Source organism: Nesoenas mayeri, assembly GCF_963082525.1.
Source record: "Nesoenas mayeri genome assembly, chromosome: 1".
In the NCBI taxonomy this organism is placed as follows: domain Eukaryota; kingdom Metazoa; phylum Chordata; class Aves; order Columbiformes; family Columbidae; genus Nesoenas; species Nesoenas mayeri.
Window position 1 is genome coordinate 117,925,973 of NC_137541.1, and position 25,351 is coordinate 117,951,323.

At 41.4% G+C, this 25,351-nt stretch overlaps 1 protein-coding gene across 1 annotated transcript; it reads right to left on the bottom strand.

Moving 5' to 3' along the window:
• Positions 1 to 4,134: 4,134 nt before the first annotated feature.
• On the bottom strand, positions 4,135 to 19,621 carry AGPAT3 (1-acylglycerol-3-phosphate O-acyltransferase 3; the record flags this gene model as incomplete). Its single annotated transcript, XM_080363616.1, has 8 exons — positions 4,135 to 4,223; positions 4,911 to 5,109; positions 6,534 to 6,609; positions 10,383 to 10,485; positions 10,934 to 11,087; positions 14,430 to 14,591; positions 14,794 to 14,963; positions 19,444 to 19,621. 8 exons carry the CDS (start codon positions 19,619 to 19,621, stop codon positions 4,135 to 4,137), a joined length of 1,131 nt encoding a protein of 376 aa, XP_080219742.1.
• Between the last annotated feature and the right edge of the window lie 5,730 nt (positions 19,622 to 25,351).

Consider the following 25,351-nt stretch of genomic DNA (forward strand, 5'->3'; position numbering starts at 1 on the left):
TGAAACACTGCATAGTGTGAGCTCAGAATTATTAAAAGGCTCCAACCCCACATTTGTTTAATCAAAATCAGATTTTGGGGTAGACCCTGACAAACACACAGCAACCCCTGCTTGCCAGTTACTCCAATGGTTAGCAAAGACCTTGTCCCAGGTGTCTCTCATTGGCTTCGTCAATGCTAGAGGGACCTGTTACCAGGTAGCAATGGGCTTGTGTGAGCCAGCCTGGGAAGGACTCCTCTTCCCTAGAAAAGTTTGGCTCTGAAGCAGCAAAGTTGCATTATCACTTAACATAACCATGCCACTTCAGACCTACTGAGCATGCCAACCAGCATCAAAATGCAGGAAGACAAAACCCCAGCTATGTGAGACAGTTTCTATAGGACTGGTCGAACTGGAAAACTTCAAGTTCCAGCTAAGAGGTTGTAACCGAATCACCTGCAGAAAATACAGGCAAGCAAATATACATACATAGGTAGATGGAGACAAGCGGTATCACGTGGAAGTGAGCAGACACACTCACTTTTTCTGTGAATACCAGGCAATTAGGACAAAGGTAGCAGTCATATTCATTGGTCAGCATGTAAGTGTAGAGCCCTTCAAGATAAGTTAAAGCAGAACAAAGGAACGTTGCCCATGCTCTTTGTGCTGGAGACATATTTTGATCAGTGACGCAAAGTCCACTGCAAGAGTACATTCAGCACACAATGAGCAACAGAGAACTGGAATCCCTGCCGAGCCGAGACCTCTGGATACCCGTAATCTGGTCCTTCTTCAGCATCAGCTTTTTGTGCCTTCCTAACTGAGAGATGCCACGATGCCAGCAGCCTCCAAGCTCTCCCACCAGGTTCTTAGACGTACGTAGGTCAATGTGATGACGACGGGACAGCAAACCCCCACTTTGAGAGCGACATCATCGTTCTTCATGACAATGACAAATGCCGCCAAGGCCAAGAGCACAGCATCTGTCCACATTGGCCTGAGAACCCTTCACATCTTCAGAGTCAATGCTGAGCGCCACGGCAGGCAGCTTGCAAGTCCACACTGGAGAACATGGTATTTAGTCTAAACAATCAAGCAATAAATGAAAGTTCTGAAAGGTGGAGAGAGAAAACGCTCCAATAGCTTTAAGTTTATTAAACCTAGCATGGTTGAAAAGCAAAAGACGAAAAACATGATATATTTTTGTTTATTATTGCTTTTAAAGGGCTTGGTCATCAAATATACAAGCTATGTTCTATTAAACCAGAAGAAAATAAGATATAAAATCTATGCTCACTTTTCAAATCCAAGTCACCTGCTAATCTTCATTAGTGACATTAACTTCAGCTATTTCCAGTCATTTTAATTTATACAGACTCTGTGTACATGTGCGTGTGTGTGTATAAAAACCCCTATTTGAGTAGATAAAATTCAAAATGAAGAGATTTGTGTTGGCTTTGTAGTGTTTTGTGCATTGCTGAATATTTTCCAAATGGTTACTGATATGTCTGCTTAGAAGAGCAAAATTTAAGTAACTGATGATCTGTTTATTATATTTTCAAAAAGAAAGCATGACCAGTAAGTTATGATAAGAAAATATGAAATGTTGATTATTCTCCCCTCAATGTACATGCACTAATCCCATGATGCCTAACAGGGAGTTACATGCACTAAGAGGAGAAAAGGATCCCATAAAGAGAAAGGCTCTTCATTCCTTTCTCCTTTAAGTATCTCCCCTCTTCTCAGCATTAAGAAGGGATTTATTTTGTGAAATTCTTGTCATGCCCATTAATATACTGCTCAAAATGTAAATATAAAACAGTGGTCGGCCTGCTTTGCAAGCCTCACTCTGCTAAGCCAGTACAATTTATATATACTCAATATCATGTTCAGGAAGCAAGTATACAGCATTTGTAACATCTTTCTAACAAGCAAGAAGTAGATCTATTACTGAATTACTTAAGGAAATAAAAAGAAGAAAAGAAAGGAAAAGAAAGAGAAGCTCACTGCTTTTAGTCTTCTGGCTAAAAAACAGGGAAAAGTCTGAGAGTTATCTTTATCATCATTTGGAAGTCTGATCATATTTAAAGACAAAGTACAAAAACATCCAGCAAGGAAAACAGAGTCACGGCTAGGCTCTGTTCTTCTGAATTCCCAAAGTATACTCCAAATTCCGCTAACATTAACAACAGTTTTGGATCCTGTCTTAGGGAAGATTTATTGAGGGACAAAGATCACAAACTAATGCTGGGGCTACAGGTACAATGATCCAGTGAGGATGAGTCTACCAGAAGACAGACAATGTAGGTCATCCTTCAAATGCTCTTATTGAAAAGACCACAAATAAAAATCAAGTGCATGACAGAACAGTGATTAATGATCCCAAGCAAAATATTTTCTAAGTTACAAAATTGCTTTTCCAGTGTTTGAAACCAGAAAAACCTGTGGGAGAAGAGGTTACAACCCAACTGTTAGAGGAAATATGAAAAGAAGGTAAATTATTACTCTCCTATCTTGGTTACTAGAGCAAAGATGAAAATAACGACGAGTGCTTTGATAAGATCTGCTCTTTACAAAAGGGAGATAAATATTATAGTGGCAGCTGGGTTAAAAATACAGACCCTGAGGGTCAGCTTCTACCCTCAGCTGTAGATCTGCAAATTGTGAGCCCAGCCAAATGCAGACTGTGGCCTTTGGACTTGAACATACAGGTAGTTCCCATCTGTTACAAATAACTCCCCAGCTATGCACACAGCAGCAATCTACAATAATCTCAGAATGTGCATTTGTAAAAAAGAGAAAGCAAAAAAGAGAGACAGGTACAGCCATGATTCTGATCTCTAATTTTCAGTGGAAAAAAAAAAAAGAAAATAACCAAAGGTCAACAAGCAAAACTAAAGATATTTAAAAACCCTGAAGGAACCCAATACTCCTTCTAACGCTTAACGGCACAGCTCACCTTGCAATATATTTCACATTAACATCTAAAGCACAATCAAGTAGAAAGTGTAGCACACCCTGTCCTTACAGCCTAGGGTAAGATCCTGGCTCTATCTGAATCAATGTCGAAACTTAAATGCCAGTATTTGAAAGCTGATTGCTACAGACTTCTCCTTTTTCAATTTTTTGTAAAAGAAGACATTTTGAAAAATATTGTGCTGATTTCTGCTGCTGCCTCCGAGTTCACCAAGAGAAGTTGGCTAAACTGGACTTCAGTGGTGGAAGATGCAAACAGGAATAAAAGGAGAAAACATCAGGACAACTGAATAAATTTCCTTCTTTGCGTAACTCCAAATCCTACAGTCACCAGTAATTCAAAAAACAAAACAAACCCAAACAGATTCAAGACTATCATACATGTATGATGTGAAACAGGGCAAACAACACTCAAGACTGAAGTAATATTGTGAAATTAAACAGCCTTGAGCAGTTAGCAGGAGATATGATGAGAATTTTATACTGTTTTAATACTAGTGGATCCGTTCTATGGCATGTGCTGATCAATAACACACTGCATCCAAACTCCACTATCTGTTCTCTCACATTACAGAAGTTTTAAGACGATGCCTGAAAATAAAAAGTATCAGTGTAACATACAAATAGGATTTCATCTGTAGCCATGACAACACAGCCTATCAAAAATTACTCTAACCCAGTGAACATCTGTCGATTAATTTAAGAAGGGTTGTTTTTTCCTGGCTCATTAATAAAAAAGGTTGGAAATCAACGAACATTACGTTGGCTTTAGCAAGAGGAAACATTCAATGGCTCCTGTTGTAAAAGTGAGTGTAGTGCTCTTGACAGAAACCAGTGTATTCAGTCATCTGAAGATGCATGTGGCCATGGCCAATGCCTTCTTTCATCTCCCCACCCTCAAAATCCCCCAACAAAGCAAGAAAAATTAGTTTCTTCTGCCACCCCACCCCAGATTTTCTCCCATAGTTTGACTACAGTAATCCTTAAACAGGCAGAAAGTTGATGCATTCGCTTCAGTTGATGCCTCCAACTTCTTCATTCTTGGCTCAAGTTTTATTCATTAATATTAGTCATCAGTTATTAAGAAAAAGATAGTTTCTAAGTGTTTGTTGTTGTTTTTTTAACTGAAGTTAATCAGATACCATAGTCTGTTTATATGTGCTGAACTGCAGCTGTCAGTTATTCCTTTTTCTTGAATTCCTGGTTGCCGTAGCTGGAGCCTTTTTCTATTTCAGTTACTCCTATCAGTCTACGTACTCCAAAGGAAGCTTTAAAATATAACAGAGAAATGGGAGGTATATTAAAACCAGTTCAAGGATGCAGGAAGTTACATGTAAACACACAAGCAGAACCAATATGAGTTAACCCAATCCTGAAGACAGTAGTGACTACAGACCAACAGTACACTGCATGTAGCTGCACATGGATCACAGGTTAGGTGTCACTAAAAGAGGGGGAGAATCCAGATTTCAAAATATAAGTAATGGTTCTGTGTTGATTAACAGACCACTAGTACGCACACTGAAGCACAACCTCCCTTCCCCATTTGTTTTTTGGGTTTGATTTGGTTGGTTGTGGTTTCTTGTGGTTGTTTTCGTTTGGTTGGTCGGTTTTTGTTAGGGTTTTCTTGGGGGAGGCTTGGGGTTTTTATTGGTTTGTTTGTTTTTTAATTCACAGAAAAGGCATGCAGTAGAAGTATTTTCTCCTTCAAGCACCATAATAATGGGCTACAATACACACTATTGCTATAGATACTGCTTATGATATGAAAGCAAGCCTGCCTGGATTTAAGATTTTGAAATAATAAAAATGCTATGCAATATAAACACTACGGAGTGCACTCCAAGTACTCTTCTGCAAGCCCCATTCATATTAATCAATACACAGAACTTATTGGAGGTAACGGATCCTGTTACATGTCACTCTGGGCTCAGCATCTTCTCTGCTTTTATTACCTGCTCCAATAAATCCCAGAAATGCAAGGATAAGGAGAGGTGATCCACTTGCAAAAACTCCAAAGCCAAACATGAAGAGAGGAGAGAGGAGAACTGTGGCCCAAAAAAGAAAGTTGAGGAGAGTCCATGGTCTCCTACGAGGTTTAAACTGCTGGCCAGGAAATTTGCCTTCCTGATTATACATCTCTTGCAAAGCATCCTGTGAGAAAGAGAAGACGGAAGAAAACGTGTTCATAATGTTTGCACCAAGGAATCTGAAACTAGTAAACTCCAGGACAGCAAGGACAGTATTTTTGGTAAATATCCATCAAGATTACAGAGCTTCCATTTCCATCTGCTGTCATTTATTTGGGCATTTCTGTTGACTGCCAAGGCCACAGTATTAGCTCTTTGAAGACAATCTTGGCCACCATCACAAACTGAAACCACACCAGCTTCTCCACTACGAAATACTTTAATCTCTTAATTGCTCAGGAATTTAGGGCAGTGTCAGGCCAGAGGCCAATTCAAACATGACTTGTCTCTTTGCTGGATGCTTTTTCTTTCCGTTTTTACTTTCAGAAAGGTCAGCATGACTTAGCAAAGCACAGCAGAAAAATGCTGCCTATACAGCTAGAAGAGGAAGGCAAAGCACAAGCCAACGAGCAGAGAGAGCTCTGTGCTAGTCATAACCCCAAGACTTCAACAGAGCAGTTGCATAATGAGCGGAGCCTGCAGAGAGATGCAACCATGAAACACATCACCCAACGGAGCAGCATGTCTGCAGCCATCCCTCAGCTTGTAAGAACGTTCTGTAAGGCTTCCAAGCTCTTACCAAGGATGGCTCAAGTTTGGCTTTTTCTTAGTTTTCCCACTTAAGCTGTTTGTCTTTTAGCTTCCCTTATAAAGGGCTGAGAAGCACAAAGAGTTTCTTGACAATGACACAGCCTTCTGAGGACACACTCTCTGCATGGGAGGGAGTGCTTTAAGGATTCCAGTTAAAACATATTGCTACCACCATGAGATCAATATATAGAAAAAAAGACAGAAGGAAAAGCTTTGTGCTGTTTGAAGGCATGCTGACCATGTGCTACATCAGTCCCAGGCAGCAGATCCCAGGGACTGTCTGCACCATGTCACACATCACTGCAGAGGCATTACCAGGAGGCAGAAGGAAAGTGACAGTGGAAGAAACATGAAAGCAAAGGACAATTGCTGCTAAAAGCCAGGGCCAGCTGCCCCTGACATGAAGTTATTACTCTTCTTCTGTGAACTAAAAACACCCATAGGGAAAATGGAGCTTTCACGAATGTATGACAGAGACTCAAGAGCTGAAGAACATAAAAAGAAAGTGGATTGCTATTAGCCCTCTGCAACTCGGGCATCTCTCTGAATCTCATTGTGCTTCCCAGCAATTTGAGACCTACTCACTAGCCAGCCCTCCATGGCCAAGGGGCTCTTCTGCACTGCTCCTTCCAGCAGCTTGAGGGATGGCTGCCAAATTATACATAATATTTCCATCTTTCCTCTCCATCCAGTGGAAGAGTGTGCATCGCTCAGTGCCTTAATACACTACCCCCGTGAAAGTCTCAAAAGAGAGAAGGAGAAGGGGAGGATGAGTGAAGAGAAAGCAAAGTAGTTTACCTTTTCCTGGTAAAGCTTATGAAGCCAGTTTGCAGCTTCTTTTTCATCTTGAGGGATATCTTCCAGAGGAAATCTCCTAGATTAGTAGAAAGATTTAAAAAAAAAAAAAAAAATAAAATATATATATATAAGGGAAAATCCAGGTATTTGGGTTAAGGTCTCTACTAGGGAAGATCTTCCCTTCAATGAAGGGCATAAGCTACAGATAATACTGTCACTGAAGGCAGAGGCCTTAATGCAGATAAGAACTGGGACTTAAATATTTAACACCCGATTCTCCATCTAAAACAGATTTCTAAGACAAAAGAAACTGTACAAGCTCCTATCAATTCCACAGCACATTAGTAAAACAAGCAATTCCCATTCAAACACTGTTCTTTCTGCACCGTAACCGTCACCAGTCAATTCACAGTGAGCTCAGACTGAGACACCCAGAGCTGGGAAAAGACAAGCAAGTGGCAAACCCCAGGGTAATTTTTTGTTACATGTTATTAGTGCAAGCCCTATTTCGGAAGAAATGGGAGGGGTGGTTAAAAATCAACTTTGTACCAACTTTAAGGAAAACAACTTCTTCTACAGTGACTTCACTTCTCTCTCTTTGCCTCCCTACGGACTGAGGCGTGCACTTCTGGGTGCACACAAAAGTCATGTCCCCCTTCAGGTACTGCCCTGATCTTGCCAAGAACATGGACTTTTTAAAAGCCTCTTTCTAGTGGTGAAGAGCCAACCATTTTCCCGCATTTTTTTATTTTCCAAGGTAGGCCACCGACACACACACACAAACATATCGTCTCCCTTCTCAGTGGCACACATCTTGGCCGGGATCCATTCAGAAAGAAGTTGCTCTGTTTGTAGAGGGCAGGCACACACCTTCCGCTCAGCTCAAACACACTTTGGCAACACTTGGATTGTTATCAGGGCCCTCTTACAGCAGGGCTGTAAGAATAGAAGGGTGATCTCTGGGAGGGCTCTAGACACAGCAATCCCAGATACAACTTATTTGCTGCTGTTCAACCATGGAATATATTTCCACAGTACAAACTAAAGCCTTTTAGTCTGCAGCAGCAGAGGGAAGATATTCTAATAAATTTCTAATAATTTCTGCATCCTGTAAACGAATCGAACACCAGATTATACAGATTCTCTTTAATTAGCTCTAATAGGAGGAACTGCTCAATTAATGTAAATAATGCTCAACAAAAGCTCATTAAAAAGTCATTTCCTAAAAGCTCTCTGACAAAGTCGTCACTATATTGCTGTCGCCACTAGAGGGTACTCACGGCAATAACATTTGGTCATTGTTTTGGCTGCAATGAGAGTTAATTTTCTTCACAGTAACTTGTATGGGGCTATGTTTTGGATTTGTGCTGGAAACTGTTGATAATACAGGGAAGTTTTAATTTTGTTGAGCAGTGGTTACACAGAGTCAAGGGCTTTTCTGCTTCTCACATTACCCTGCCAGTGAGCAGGTTGGGGGTGCACAAGCAGTTGGGATGGGGCACAACCAGGACATCTGACCCCAACTGACTGAAAGGATATTCCAGACCATGGCATCCTGTTCAGCAATAAAAAGCTGAGGGAAGAAGAAAGAAGTGAGAGACACTTGGAGTGATGGTGTTTGTCTTCCCAAGTAACCATTACCCAGGATGGAGCCTGGCTTTCCTGGAGATGACTGAACACCTCCATGCCCATAGGAAGTGGTGAATTAATTCCTTGTTTTGCTTTGCTTGCATGTGTGGCTTTTGCTTTACCTACTAACCCATCTTTATCTCAAACCATGAGTTTTCTCACTTTTACTCTTCTGATTCTCTCCCCATCCCAGCAGAGGGAGTCAGCAAGCAGCTGCGTGGTGCTTTGTTGCCAGCTGGCATTTAGCTGATTATTTTCTCTGGAGCCAGTCAGGAGAAAGACTCGATCCTCTGGAGAGAGCTAAGCTTCCTACCTATGCACAGGTAACTGTGTACACATATACCACGAACAAAAGCTTATACGTTTCCTTTCTCTGACCTAAGCTAAGTCTGCTGGCACATTAAAGACACATTCAATTTTCATAAAAACCTTTAAAAATAGTTTGCTTATTCTCATAGCTTCTTTTCCAAAACTGAGAAAAAGCTTCAAGTATAGAAGAGCATCTTCAGAATGTTGATTCATTCCACAAACATATTTAAAATCAAAATTATCTGCACACGGTCATTAGTTTCTTTAATAGCATACAATTAGTAATTTTACCTTGCAACATCATCCTCAACAAAATTTTATGAGCCCAAAGCTCTTCTAACAACTATTGAAAACTGCATTTCTTTTCTCCTGCTACCTCACCAACTTACATCTCCATTAGCAAGCCATAGGATATTTAACTGAAGGCAGCCGCTCTTCAATGTATAATTACAGAGATGTACATCCATGCATGTGTGCCCCAGATCTAGCTAGGCATGCTACATGCATCTGCCATCAGTGTGGAATTACAGGTGGTAACCACCTGACCAGCTGTTTTGCTAACTGTTAAGCTGTCTGCTCACTTTCCTCATCAGGAATATATCTGGCAAGTGTAAATAATAAAAATGAAACTCCTTTAAAATGAATAACCCCATCTCTCTCCCCATTACCTCCACAGCTTGCTTTCTAACTGAAAGACTAAAATGTTGTGGAAGTTCCAGTATCTGAAAACAGAACTGGAATGCTGCCCTTTCCCTTCCCCATTAGGGCTGCAACACTCTGCCTCCTCAGGATAGCATTTCTTCCACAAAACTGTTGCTGCTACACCTTGACGCAATAGGTAATGAGCATGATTCCCTACAAAGTCTTTCACCCTTGGGGGATCTGCACCTGCCCTGTAGAAGCACAATGTACAAGTGCCCCACATCTGCAATGTCTGCAATATTAGAGTGGAAAGTAGTGTGGGGAAGTAGCAAGGCTTTTTTAGTTTTTTGTTTGTTTCGTTGTTGTTGTGTGTGTGTGGTTTTTGTTGTTGTTTTTTTCCTCTCCCCCCATAAAAAAAAGCCCAAAACCAAACATCAACTTCAACACCATAATGTAGCAACATTTTCCAAAGTGTGGGTGAAGTCCCCAGAGAAGCAGAAGTGAACTGTCAAAAGAACCGTGCAAAAAACAACTAGGTCGACTGTTAGGTGCAAACACCAAAGGGAAAATAAGAAATTCAACAGGAAAGGGTTGGTAGTTTTTACGATCACAAGGAAGCCTTTAAAGCAAAAGGCAACAAGAAGAAAGCAAGAAAGAGAAAGCATGTGTGTGTGTGCATGTGTGTACGTGTTGCAAGGAGTTCGGTTTTAGCAGATACTCTTTCAGGAAAAAGAACAATGAGGAATTTGAGGAATGTACCACCACATTCATACAATGTCTGAATTTCAGCATTATTTAACTTGTAATCTGCTAATCAAACCATGTGAGAGAAGGAGAAAAACTGCTTTATGCCATTCACCACAAGAGACTACTCTCATTGCACAGGCTATTTATACTATGCATAGGCTTGCAGGGGACTAGGAAGAGGACAGAACAGTTGGTTTCCTGTTCCCAGCAGATAAAGAAAAAATGCAGACTAGAGTGCTCACTGCACAAAACTTGGGGAAATTCTGTAACATCAATGTGGTTCTATCCAGGCTTAAAAGGTCTGCCCAGTGCTGTCTCACTTGCTGGGTGATATCAAGGGATCTCACATATGAATGTGAGCTGAAGCAAGGGGGAAGTGGTGAAGTCTTTGTAGGCTGCAGAGAAACTTGAAGGACAAGGAAAAGGGGACTACAGCAAATAACATTAACCTGTAAAATCTGAATACACTTCAACATGCCAAAGCATGCATCTTAGGGCTCACCTCCATCATCATATGCTCACCTTACACACATATCTGCTTCATATTTCTTTCCATAAAGGATTCCTAATAGGGATGGGTTCTTGTTTCCTCTGAAATTTAGTGTTACATCATACACTGCTGAAACTGTTACAAAAAAAGAAAATATGGCTATTATATCAGCAATTCTAGCAACCACATTACCGACATCCTTGCATTAGACGGCAACAGGGCCTTGTGCAAGCCTTGCCTTAATGATGTCAGGTAGGAGAGCCCTTCACTACTTTGTGTTTACATGTTGTATTTATCTGTTTCAGCCACCTGACATACTCCCACCTACTTAGCATGTGTGTTACGAAAACACAAGACAACTTGATAAACTAAGCAACGATGATATACATGAAAGGTTTAATATTTTTTAAGACTTCTATCTGAGAGTTATGAGGCACAAATTAACAGCTGTCATGCAGAATGATTATTACTGCCAACTCACTAATTGTAATGGAGGTAATCAACAGAGTATACAGTGTGGCACACTGTATATTAAATCACATATTACAATTAATGCAAACAACAAGTAGCAGGTTGCCAGTACCTGTTCCCCTGAGACACTGGACAGCAGTGGTGAAACCTTTGGTTCTGGGCAACAGGTGGTATTTCAGTTTAGGCAACCCCTTGGATTCAGCCACCTCCATGCTGATACGATGCTTGGTCTCTGTAAAACGAGTTCCTTCACAGTACAGGAGAAACTAGCTCAACAAGACAAAAGGCAAAAACAAGGACACCTTGTTGAAAATTTGTGTGAGATAAACATACATCCATGCACATACACACTTTAATTGCCTAATTTGATCATCAAGTATTAAGCAGAAGTATCACACCTCACAACTGATTTACAATAGATTATATATAAAGTTTAACAACACTGGTACCAAATTTAAGATGACAAAAAGTCTAACTGGTTATACCTGAAATGTTTACTTTTTAAAAAACAAACAAACAAACAACAAACCCTAAAAGGTTTGGCTGGCTGGTGATGGACTAATCTACAAATCAGAAAAAGTGATTCAAACATTAGTACATGACAACTTTAGGAAAAAAATATATTAACCACTAGATACCTCATTTAAAATTCGTACTGTACAACCAGCATTACTCATTTGAAGACTGGCTTGTTTATCTGAAAGGTTTTCTGATTTTTAGGCGGTTTTGGTTTGTTTTTAGTGGGGTTTTTTTTGCATTGTGTTGTGTTCATACAAAGTGGCCCCTTTCCCTAAAACCTTGTTGAAAGACTTAAATTCTCCCACACTAACTTCAAGCAGCACAAAACACGGATCTGTCCTTCTCCTGCCTCTCTGTTGCCTCTGCTCTACCCAAGAGACTAGAAGCAATGCAAAGCCAAGAGCTCACAAACAAAGCCCTGGGGTGAACTTCTGTCTATCCCTGGCCTTTTTGAAAGGTGGACATCATTCCCATTGCACCAAACAAAGGAAACACTGCTCCATCTCAACACAAAAACCTCTGCATCCCAGGTAGGTAACAGAAGGGGAGAAGGGCAGGTTGCTGCAGTATCATGCAATGCTGTAATGCTGCAATTCAAATGCAAGACTTGTCAAATGCATCACTACATATCTGCTGTTTGTCAGTACTGTGGTTGCTAAACTTTTTCTCAGTAGTGTATCCACATACTGTGCACCACAAAAGGTAAGTTAAATCAATATTACAGAATCAGAATCACAGAATGGTTGGGGTTGGAAGGGACCTCTGGAGATCATCTAATCCAATCCACCTGCTAAAGCAGGTTCACCTGGAGCAGGCTGCACAGGAATGTGTCCAGGAGGGTTTTGAATGTCTTCAGAGAAGGAGACTCCGCAGCCTCTCTGGGCAGCCTGTTCCAGTGCTCTGGGACCCTTAAAGTAAAGTTTTTCCTCATATTCAGATGGAACCTCCTATGATGTGTCTGTGCCCCTATCGTTGGGCACCACTGAAAGGAGTCTGGTCCCATCCTCTCAACATCCACCCTTGAGATATTTGTAAGCATTGATGAGATCCCCTCTCAGCCTTCTCTTCTCCAGGTTGAACAGACTCAGCTCTCTCAGTCTCCTCATAAGAAAGATGCTCTAGGCCCCTAATCTTCAAAGCCCACCGCTGGACTCCCTCCAGTAATTCCTTGTCCTTCTTAAACTGGGGAGCCCAGAACCGGACATAGTACTCCAGATGGGGCCTCACCAGGGCAGAGTAGAGGGGGAGGATAACCCCCCTTGACCTGCTGGTCACATTCTTCTTAATGCACCCCAGGACACCGTTGGCCATCTTTGCCACAAGGGCACATTGTTGACTCATGGTCAACTTGTTGTGGACCAGAACTCCCAGGTCCTTCTCTACAGAGCTGCTTTCCAGCAGGTCTGCCCCCAACTTGTACTGGTGTGTGGGGTTATTCCTCCCCAGGTGCAGGACCCTACACCTGCCTTTGTTGAACTTCCACAGACAGAAGAGTTAGACCTGCCAGAATGCAGTGAAAGAATGGGAGCTGGTCCTGCAATCTTCATTTGGCCATTGAGGGCACATTTATTATGAAAACCTGACCAACCACCACCACCACATGGTGAGGACAGCACAAGGTACAGGGTCAGCCCCAGTCTGCAGTGCAAGCTCTTTCCTCTACACCAAATTGTCACCCTCTTCTACACCAGGGCGCAGTGATCCTTCTGGACCGAGGGTGCAAGTGAGGTATGGACCGCGCTGCAGTGCACGTCTGGGGAAGACCGCACAAAGGAAGGTTGTGCCACCAGCTCTGATCGTGGCATTTAGAATGCACAAAAATTTGGAAATCGATGTATTCAAGTCAATTTTAATCATGATTTTAATTACCAAGCAGGAAGTCTTGATTTAAATAATCAATGCTAACTGCATTTTGCATTTATATTTTCTAGTTGTTTTCCCTAGAGACTAGTCCTTGGTTCTCAATTGTAGAATCATTAAAATGTATAGATTTGCAATTAAAGTATGGCCTTGAGAGTTTTTTAATTGGCAGGGGTTTTTTCTTTTTTTTATTTTCAACACTGACCAGGAGAATATATTAAATGTCATTCCTATCCATATATTCAAGCAATCAAGTAGTTTAAAATACATTATCCAGATTCTTCTTTATTTTTGTAGTGACAAAAAAAAAAAACCCAAACCAAAAAAACCCACACAAATAACGTATTCATAATATATTAACGCTTACTATTTCACTATTCATTTTAACAAGCTATACTTGCTAATATTGAAAAAAAAACCACTTATAAATGCACAAAAAGCCTCTCAAAACGTTTTATGAGCCAAATAACTGCACATTATATACACTGCTATACAAGCAAAGCAGTAAATTTATCAAAACTTTTGCATTTTAAGCTAAAAGAAGGTTAATAGGTTGATTATACCACTGTGTTGCTGCAGTAAAATCTAACAGCTCTACACATAATGAAAAATAGATGTTTCACCCCGACTTCAAATAATGTTGAAATAAAAAGGAAAAGCATAACTGCAAAAGCAGATGTAAGCTTGCCATATGTTCTCATTGAGGCGTTTTGGGAAACCTGTCATTTCACAGATCAATGAACATACTAACAAGAACTTCCTAACAAAGTTTATGGTTTGTTCACCCCCTCCACCCAAACTCACTTATTTCTCCAGAAAAGACGCTCTTGTTTATGCATAATTTTAGGCTACCTCAGAAAATGTAGTTTAAGGTGATATAGATTTAGTAGTCAACTATGGGCTGTTATTTTTTTTAAAGGTAAAAATAAGTGCAGACAAAATTAACCAGTGTTACACAAGCCTGATTTATAAATTATCATCAAGCTTGTAATCATCTATGCAAGCTTCTAAACTGTTTCCCAAATGACTTCTCTCACCAACAGGCAGACAGAACAACTTTCCCTTATCCCAAAAGACCTCCTGAAACAGAACACATGTTTACCTTGACAAAACTTGAAGAAAGTAGTGAGCTGACCTTCTCCTGATATAAAACGCTACAGTACCACAAGAGTATTTCCATCACCATTTCAATTCTAGCTGTTGATACTAGAGCAGGAACTTACACTTACCCACATATATTCAGGATAATCAGCCAAACGTTTTAATCCTTCAATAACTGTATCTCTGTCTTCTTCCCATTTCCTTTTGCAGAAAACAATCTCAAGGAAGTACCACGTCCAGCCAATTAAGGGCACATATAGTAGCTCTTTCTTAGCAAGAACTTTGGAACTCTTAGAGAAAAACAAAAATAACAATTCAAAAATGTAATTTGCTGATTTGTACAACAAGATGAAACAAAGACACTAAAGTTAAGATGAAGAAGGGTTGATGGAGTTATAGCTGGAAACTCAAATGCAAAGAAACCGTATGTGTGTGGGTTTTAAACAGACCTATAGTCCACCAGATGAAGGAAAAGATCATGGCCCCACGTACCCCTAGCACTCCAAAGCGCTCTGTCATAGTCCAGCCACACAGGAAGTCGATTTCGAAGTTGTGATTCAAGATGATGATGACGTGTTCTTTCCCAAAGGTGTTCACCGTGGCCTCATCTGAGAACAAGGTGCACTCTGTGCCTGACCACCATTCCAGCAGCATTACCAACTCTGACAAACACGATGAAGACAGAGAGAGGAATTAGGAGTGCTGCTACAGAAAGCATTTAGCATTTCATCTCCAGCCCCATTCAGTGCCTCCTCTCCTTTGGCTCCCAATAACTGTCACCTTTTCAATCCAACCCAATGAAGATGAAATGAGAGCTTAGATGGGTATAAACCAAATAACACCATCATCCTTAAGCAGCATTTAAGGCACTAGATATATGCATTATGGATAATTTAACAAGTTTTTAACAGTGAAAAGTTTGCACATTGTATTACGAATGTGAAATTTCATGATCACTGGAAAAAATACTCAAAATTTGTGCCTGAAAACAGACAGCTGAGCTGTTGATTGCTCCACTAACTGAGTACAGTTTCTCCCAGGTGGAACACAAATTATGCATAGATGCAGCCTAATGGTTTTACACAACATGAAACAAGCTTTATGGAGGCAAACAGACCAATAGAGGGCTTTTAAAGGGATCCGGTGCCATCGATCTTCTGCAACAGATTTTAATATTAGAACACAGGACTCTAATTGTTCTGTATTATGGTCATCAACACAGAGTCAGAAGCACCAGAGAATTGAACTAATTTATCAAAATCCCTGTGAAAAGCCAGGAATGGTAAATCGTGTCTTTCTTTTACTGCAAAAGAAAGAATAAGACTTTCTGCTCTGTCTTATCCACCTTTCAATATTCCAACATCTCTCTTACTCCACGCTGAACGTTTCCTTTGTTACACACTCTTATTTTCCACTTCCCCTTTTTTTAATCTTAAAAAACCCCTTCTCACTTAAATTTAGCACGCAATGAATGTAGTTGCTATGGTTAGCCTATTTCTCTCATTTCAGTACAACCAGGCACATGGAAGGCATTGCCTGTATCATGGGACAACTATAAAGAATATGAGAATAGTTCATTCTCCCAGTAGAAAGATTTGCTTCCACGCAAACTGTAGTCATTGGTATTTTCTCATTTCAATGAGATATGGATGCAATCAAAATTTGGTTGCACAAACATGGCAGTTAAAAAGTCCAACTTTTTGTACATTACTACAACAAGCTTGTAGGGTCAAAACTGGAAGGTGCCCCCTTGGTTCCCTATATCAGGTTCTGCAACATAGCATTTCAGCTTTGCATTGAGAGTGGAGGCAGTGCCTCCCTGTGCAAGGGCCTCTGATCAGTGGAAGCACAACAGGGTAATCCACCCATCCTGCTAACTAAGAGTGGGTTCAATTTTGCACCACATCACATAGAAGGCAAACACAGTATTTAGGTCAACAGCAGGGAAAATCAATCCTGGTCTGCTGAAGACACACAGCTTCTATAACACTAGTTTTTCCATCTGTATTCCCTGCGTGCCCACTTATCCACCAGGTTGTTCCCCTGTATCATTTCCAAGACTCACTCATTTGGAGCCATGACAAAGTTATGTCACTTGCTGATCAAGAGAGCGCAACCCTGGTCAGCTGGAAATACAAAGACAGAATAATACTTCATACCAACCAGAGGTTTCTGTCATTGCTTTCCAGCTCCGTCTCCTTTGCGAATTATGTGATGGCTTACCTTTCTTGCTTTGGTTATCCTGGCTCAGTAACAGAGGGAAGAGGACAGCAAGAGTGTCCTCAGTTCAGAGCTACGCTCTTCCAAGCTTGTGGCCAGGAGAATGAAGTAGTGGTACCAAACACAGGGTGGCATTCTGAGTTATTTTCCCTTTCCATTGCTGTCTAATTACTAAGGAGGAACATCTCCAGTTCTGCTGCAGTCACTGCATTTTCTTATTAAAAAAAAAATAAATTGATGCATTTCTCTTCAAAATCAGAAAAAAATTCTGCATAGGCAGGTATGGATGATTTTCTATAGAGCATTTCTTGTACCATTCACTCTAAAACAGTTGAAGAAGCTTTGTAGAGAGATTTGCCAGAGTTCATACTGCGAGAGGAGGGTTGATAGGTCAGAGAATTAATATGAGGGAATGGATTGTCCTTTGCAAGTGTACTGATAAATGATGTGATTATAACTGGGAGTGGGCTCATTTACTTTTTCTTTTGGTGTGTGGGTTACAGCTATTTTGCATGGCAGCAATCCTACTGATGCTACAGCAAGTCCATCCTTCTGAACCAAGTGATGGTAACACTTGTGCTGCTTGGGATACCTCCTGTAGAGGACAAGCGACACTGTGCTACAGACAACCCCCTGCTGTAGCTGGAGGTCCACAAGCCAAAGCAGGTGGGTTTATGGCCTTGCAAGCCACCCGTAAACAAGGCAAACCAGAGGCACAGCGCACTCCTCAGTTTAAAGTACTAATACTTGAGAGACTTTTTTTGAAACTGGACTTAACCAAATGCTGTGTGCTCTCCAAAGGTGTGAGTCATATGAAGGGAGCTGATACAGGAGAGCTTGAAGTACAGACCATCCAGCATGCATCATGTGTTGCAAAGGGTTTACATTGAGGCCAGGGCACACCAGACATTTTTTTCCCCAAACATCTGCCATGAACATTGGATAGAGTCGATCTCCTATCTCCTTCTGAAGCTTTGCTTTATGTATCTGAGAAGAAATACAGTATGAACAGAGCCTGGTTTTCACAGCCAGATACACCATCACCTGCGTATCTACTCCTGCACACCAATCCTCTGCCAGGTGGGCACAGCAGCAGCTTCTGTTACAGACAGCTCTGATATGAACACCCGCAGCTTAAAACTAAACAGCTTGGAGTAAGTGAGCAAAATGTAGTATCTGGAACAGAACACCAACCTTCAGGTTCACTGCTAAAAGGCTTCCACATAATGAAATATATTTCATTATGAATGGCAACATTTGAATGGCTGCATTTACACAGCTTACTCAATTCTTTATAAATCACAATTGAAGTGCATATTCTGTCAGCTCTTCCATTACAGGCCATCAGCACTCTGCAATCCCATATAACATCTACATTAATTTTCATAGTTTAATTTCTCAGTCATTTAATTTATAACAGACTATACCGGAGGGGTTATCCTAGATACAACACAATTGTATACTCAGCCTCTCCAAACCTTTTCGAATAATAATGTAGGTTTTTCTAGTGTATACAAGATAGTAAGATAACAGCATTTAAAACGTGATTTTTTCCACGCACAATGCTAACTTGTAGAAATCAAGGGTCTGAAACCTTGTGCCCTTATAGGCACAAGCAGCTCACGCCCTCAGAAAAGCCAGACTATTAGTGCAACTATAGTTTTCAGGATAAGGTCAGACTTTAGCTTATTAAAAGCACATTAAGAAATTCTTACAAGCAAATTAAAAAAATCCTATATAACCCCACTCCCTTCCAATCAAGCTAATTCTTAAGTTTCTACCTGTAAGTTCTTCCACTATAATATCTCTTCTCCTGACAGTTTGCCTGCCACTCTCTATTTGATTTCCTTTCTCCTGTGCTTCTCAAACAACATTCTCAACAGGCAGGGCAAAAGGCACAGGAAGGACATGGACAGCAAGCTTAAAAAGAAACTGAACTATAATAGATACTTCGGAGAGTTTTTGTTGGTAGTACTTCACATTGTTGATCTGAGATATGTGGGTGCCTGTCAGTGGACCGCTCAACTGTAATTTAGGTACTCGTTTAGGTGACTCATTTACATGAAGTGGGAGTTGGATGCTGAGCTGAACACTAAGGTAAGTGGCCATGAACACCAGGAGGGGATGGAGAATGGAAACAAATTAGATGATTCACTGCTGAAACAGGAGGTGACATTTGGACTAAGGAGCCTTCTAAACATCCATTTCAGAAACCTACTCTGCTGTTAAGCCATATGAGGAGGAAAAAAAAAGCCATCCACAGGGAAGAAGTTTTGCAAAGGTCTACAAGAAGAGAGCAAAGCAGCTGCACTCACTGTAGAGCCTTCCCAAGGGCAGAAGAAGAAAAGAATGACAAATTGCTCACAAGAGGAGACATTTGTGTCACAGATGGACGCTGCAGGGTGTCAGAGGGCTCTAAAGCTGACACACAGTTCAGCTATAAAGGCATCTACACTAGATACTTTAATGCAGACATCTCTCTTCGCAGACCACATAGTTGACTTGAGCTCCTAAGTGGTCACTATTGCCCATATGCTCAATACCTGAAGCATTCTCTGTGAATTCCTCCTTCCCAATCACTCAGCACAGGCTCCGATGCAGGATGAAAATGGTGTTGACACAAAATCAGCAATTTCGTAACAGTAAAGATAGGGTTGGGGAGAAGCTTTAATACCCACTTCTTTTAAATAACAGAGTGATAATATGTATGAGTCACTTTTGCATATTTTCCCAATATTTCAGAAAAGATAGCTGCTTTAAACTGCTCTGAAAGAGTCCGCATCTGACTTATCATTTCTCTCTCTTGCTTTTGTGTTTGTGTATGCATACATGTGTCTGTGTATATATATACTCTTTAATTAACAAAAAGAGAAACAAAAACACCCGCCTCCCTGCCCCCAGGTCCCCTTCAAGCATACTCACGGCTCCAAAGCGAATAGGCAAGGCGACAGTTTACTCGGCGATAAAACTGCTTGTTTATGGGCCAGAGGACTAGTGTGCATAGTTGAATGAAGTTAATGATCAGTCCACTCACGACAAAGACAAACCCAATGAGGAGGTGAACTATGGACTGGGTCTTCAGAAAGGCAATGAAGCCCATGATAACCACTCAGAGGCGCGTGCAAGGGCCGTCACTCAAAATAATTGTCCTGAAAGAGAAGGAAAAGAATCAAATGGAGGCTGGTTTTACAAGCCCTGAGGAAGGGCCAAGCAGGAGCCCTTGAACAGTCCATACCACTTCAGCAACAGGAACCCAGCTCAATAAACACTCTGCTCACCAAGCCTGCCTCGTTCAGGTCTTCATGCAATCAACTGTTGATGGTGCATATCGCTTCCCAAAATAGCACGGAATCATTATTTGCAATTTACAGCCCACTAAGAAGATTATTGTTTGCTGAAGATGTATCTCGCACCTCTCTTCAAACAACAAAATCATTTAATTGGACTTAATGCTGGAAGGAACACAGAGCCCTGCACTCCCAGTGAAGCCATCGAGCCCTGATCAGTAAACAAGCTGCACCATGACTGCTGGACCTTCAGGGGTTGCTGTCCCCAAACTGCAATAGGAACCTTAGTCCCCCACACCCCATAAACAGCATCCCAAGCCTCTGGAGCTGTGTAAATGAACCCATGCTTCCTGGCTTCAAAGCCAGCACCGCTCTGCACACGCTTCTCCTGAATAAGCACCAAGTGAGAGCTACTGAGACTTTGTTATGTGTTTGCTTTGACTAGAAGAGCACAGCAGCCCATCTGGGGAATGGGCTCTTCATCCTGCAGCGAATTTCAGGATGAAAAGGGCAGGGCTAGACACACAAGAGCATCAGTCTGGCAAACACCAAGGCATGGAAATGGAAATTTGGTATTTCCACATCCAAAAAACATGTTGGAGCAAGTTTAGTATCTTCTCACTTAGTCAAAATGCAGTTTCATGATCGAATATACCAGTTAGTGTGTGTGTAGGAAGAAAGTAAAATCATAGGAAAACCTTATGCTATGCAGCAGCACAAACTTCCATCTGGAAAGGGATTTGGTGCAGAATCTTGATCCCGTTGCCTTAGCCAGAGTACTTAACCTGGAGCATGTACCACATTTACACCAGGTGCAGAAAGACGGGTGATGTATGAACCAGCAGTAAGTCATAGCAGTTTAGACAGACAAGTCTGATCCAATACAAATCCTGCCAGTACAAAGTTAGCCCAATAAAACGTATTTAACAAGCCACCAGACTGAGTTTATTCCACACCCTGCATTACTTGGCACTGGCCTTTTTGACTTGTTGGGTATTAGAAGCCCTGCAACTAGGCCAACCACAACCTCCATGTCTCACCCAAAAACCAAAAGAATGACTCTAATTTTCTGCCACAGCCAAATATACTCTGACTTTGCCAGTGTTGCAAATAACCAGAACAACCAGTAGATGGTAACAAATACTTGTGACAAGTCAAGCATCTGAGGGTGATGCAGAAGTTCCCGAAGCCCAAAAATAAAGTATCTGCCAGCTGTGAAGAACCAAAAGATTTCCATTTGCCACCTGCTTACAGTGTAGTGCTAGTTACAAAACTCAACAGCAATTTTACTTGGGAAAGCTTGTTTTCTACTGTCTCTTCTACAAATCAGGTAATGTCTTTCAATGCACAGAGTGTCTAGCTTTTGCACAACTAAAATCTACTTGCATCATTAGAAAACTACCCACTTCAGAAGTACATTACAGAGGAAAGTCTGCCTACAAGTTTAATTAGCTGAAATTTAACCTTACAATGAATAATCTAAATTTTCCCAATGTTCTCCTGTAAGAATCACAGAATGTGAGGGAGTAGAAGGGACCTCAAAAGATCATCTAGTCCAATGCTCCTGCTGGAGCAGGAACACCTAGATGAGGTTACACAGGAAGGTGTCCAGGCAGGTTCTGAATGTCTCCAGAGCAGGAGACTCCACAACTCCCCTGGGCAGCCTGTTCCAGTGTTCTGTCACCCTCACTGAGGAGTTTCTTCTCATATTTAAGTGGAACCTCCTGTGTTCCAGTTCACCCATTGCCCCTTGTCCTATCATTGGTTGTCACTGAGAAGAGCCTGGCTCCATCCTCATGACACTCACCATTTACATATCTGTAAATATTAATGAGGTAACCCCTCAGTCTCCTCTTCTCCAAGGTAAAGAGACCCAGCTCCCTCAGCCTTTCCTCATTAAGGGAGGTACTCCACTCCCTTATTCATCTTTGTTGCCCTGTGCTGGACTCTCACCAGCAGTTCCCTGTCCTTCTTGAACTGAGGGGCCCAGAACTGGACACAATATTTCAGGTGTGGTCTCAACCAGGGCAGAGTAGAGAGGAGGGAGAACCTCTCTGGACCTACTAACCACCCCCCTTCTAATACATCCCAGGATGTCATTGGCCTTCTTGGCCACAAGGGCACAGTGCTGTCATCCTGCTGTCCACCAGGACCCCCAGGTCCCTTTCCCCTACTCTTCTCTCTAATAGGTCACTCCCCAACTTATACTGGAACCTGGGGTTGTTCCTACCCAGATGCAAGACTCTGCACTTGCCCTTGTTATATTTCATTAAATATCTCATTACTTTTTTCCCTGCCCAACTCTCCTGTCCAGGTCTCGCTCGAATGGAAGTATTTCTTCCACTAACATATTATTTTTAGAACAGCTGTTGGGAAACAGAGACTTATGTTTAAAAAGAAACAAATGGAGCCCTCCTTCCTCTCCCCTCCCCAAAGAGCTGCAGGGTACAGTTGTCTCACAGAGCCAAATCACCACGCCAGTGTTCACATGTATGGGAAATAACCATGATATTTGACATTTGACTCCCTAATGCGCCTCATTTATCTTTTCCACTGGCATGTTCTTCAAGTCATTGTATTAAGTACTGCCAAACATTAAACACCAAGTTTTTCACTTCCAAGATCAGTCATTCTCCTCACATGGTCTTTCTCAAAAAACAGTTCAAACAAACCAGAAAAGAACAATTACCCTTTCTCTCCCCACACAAGTGTTTCCTGAATCCCTACTTGCCTCCATACAGCCACGTGCAGGCAGCTTTGCTGATGACTATGTCAACCATATTCATTAGCCTAGTACTTACGGCCTTGGCCTTTCAATGCACAGTTTGGCCCATTCCAGACAAGGGCCCAAAGTGCATACAAATAGCATGAGAAAGAATAGAAATGTCAAGTATTATCTTAAATTAAAATGGTTTGACTCCACTTCCACGCCCTCTTTGCTTTGAGCAAAGTCTGGAGCACTCTGGTGTTTGTCCCTTACATTAAGGACACTGCCATCTTACAGCCCCAGAAGGACACATCCCTTTTTACCAGACAGAAGGCTGAAGCCATTGCAGCATGTTGCTTCTCCAGCTTTGTTACATGCAGAAAACAGGGTTTCCCATCCGTGTGCTGATGCCATGCACCAGCGCCATGCCCTGCTCGCTGGGCACTGTCTGGCTCTGGTAGGAATCCAGAGCTGCATGTCTCTGGCTGGGAATGTGGCACAGTCACCTTGTGTGCCTGCCCCTGGGGCCACTGCACCCCCATCCACCCGGGGACTGCACATCCTACCAGTATTGCTACAGGGTAATAAGAACAGCAGCCAAGGCACATCTGGCTCTTCTCTGGCACCTTTCAAGGACATGATTTGTCCAGTTGCTCCATAAAGCACAACTGGTTTAATTGCCCCTCCTCTTAAAATGGACAGGGATCAACTAAAAAATGGGGTAGTCTTCTTGTCTGATCCTTCCAGTTTCAGTGCTGGACACAGAACCTGCAAGTGTTCCTTTTGCCAATGCCTCGTTTAAATGTATTTGACTTTTAAGATAACTAGAAGTTAATCTTAACCCAGGAATTCTTTACTTTTCTGCATTCCTGCCTGTGTAGGACAGCCAGGCAATTCAAGGACAGGCCACCAGGCAAAGGGCAGTCAGCAGCTGTTTTGCCAAATCCTAGGGTCAGGCTGAGGAAAGGATCAGGAAATCAGTATTTGCTGGAACAAGGAGAAGAAACATTTCTGCACCTGACACATATATTAGGATCAGCTAAGTGAAGTGTCTAGGAAGTAAACACCTGCCCTATCTTAAAACAGCAAGTCCTAACATTATTCATTTTTGCTTTTTTAAAGTATATCCATATCATGCACATATTCAAAGACCTGCTAGTAAAATCTTTTCTTCTCCCTTCTTTTCCTAAAGTACCTTATAACTTCACAACATGGGCCTTCCACCACAAAACCCCCATTTCTTCCTGTGCAGCCACACTGAGAACTGTGGGCAACTTTAGTACCTTCCTCACTTTCACATCCTTACCAAGTGCCTGCTTTTCACAGCCACACTGCAGGACGTAAAATTTACTGTTACTAGTGTAAAACGCAGCTCAAACCAAACAGCACTCTTCCATTGCCTTTTAGTGCCTTACCTCACAGGGCTTCTTGACTTTCATAATGTTAGAGAGCACTCCCCATAGTTATCCTCTCTGACAAAAAAGTTCTGAAATGCTTTGCAACCTTCTGGACTCCCTCCCTTATTTATGTACCTCTCAAGGAAAGTGCAAGGAGGCAGATGAGCTACAGCTTTCTTGCGTACAAAGTTGTGTCTTGAGGCTCCACATTTACATGGATTCTCTGGTATCCAAAAGATACTATGTGACTCTCAGTAAAAAGAGAAATACAACCTTTTCATAGATTCATGAAAAGTACTAAAGATTAAACTGCTTTGAGACTTCTGCCTCTCTGTTAAATGTGACTGAAATGTGCTACCAAGTTCAAAAGCTGTTAGAAGGGAGAATGACAGAGACAGCGTGATTGCATCAGGCTCATTTCATTAAGAAATCAGGTTAAAAAAAACCGTTTCACAATGTGCACTAAGCACATTACAGCCATTTCATGAAATGTAGTTCATGTAGTTTTTATGAACTCAAAATTAAAAATTAAGTCATTAATCACTCTATAATATCATATTTCCAGTTCGAGCTCCAGGTTTTAATTAATTTATTGCTGTCATGTGTGTACAATCCCTCCAAAGTTCACGAGGTTTGCATGAATATGAGCATGAAATTAGAAATTGGTCCACTGATTCTAATATTCCAACCTAGTGAGAATTAATGTGTTTGACAACAACAAAAACTGTGGCAGCAGGTACTTACATCTCCAGCCTTTTGTCTTCAGTTTTTCTGAGCATGCTGTTGTTTAATTTTCCAGCTGCTTCCTCTCTACCATACCATATTTATCTCCACGTATAAAACTAATTACAGACATCTTTTGCTCTGAATGCATTGCCATACCCTGAATTCTGGTATTTTACCTACCTCATAACACTTTTTATAGCTGAGCAATTGAGTGAAACACTTACAATACTGAATTCTACCTTTTACCATTGTATTTTAAAATACTGTATTTTTCAGATTGAGCTTTGTAAGCCTCCTGTCCGTGTAATTTGGCAAACCCTGTCTATGAAGAATAGCTAATAATACTGCAAGTCAGCAGCAGTACAAAAAAAGCATTTTGTTGGCCATGTCTCATTAAGAGTTTCCTCACAATTTTTCAAATTCTACGAATTCTACTAATTGGAAACACACAAGTAGAATTAAAAACTTCTTTTTTTTTAAATTCAAAGTGAGAACTATCTGTTCCATGAGCTGCTTCATGTGTATGAGGAAGACAGGTACAAACAGCAGCAGACGAGCTGAAGGAAACGCCTCGTCTCTCAGTATACTTTCTACCCCCTAGATTTCTCTGATGACCCAACTCAGGCTACTCCTCTCTTAAAAGCAGCTATGAAAATCGCCAGCATAAGCATCTTTTCCCTCATCTCCCCTTACAAGATCATAAAAGCTAAGAA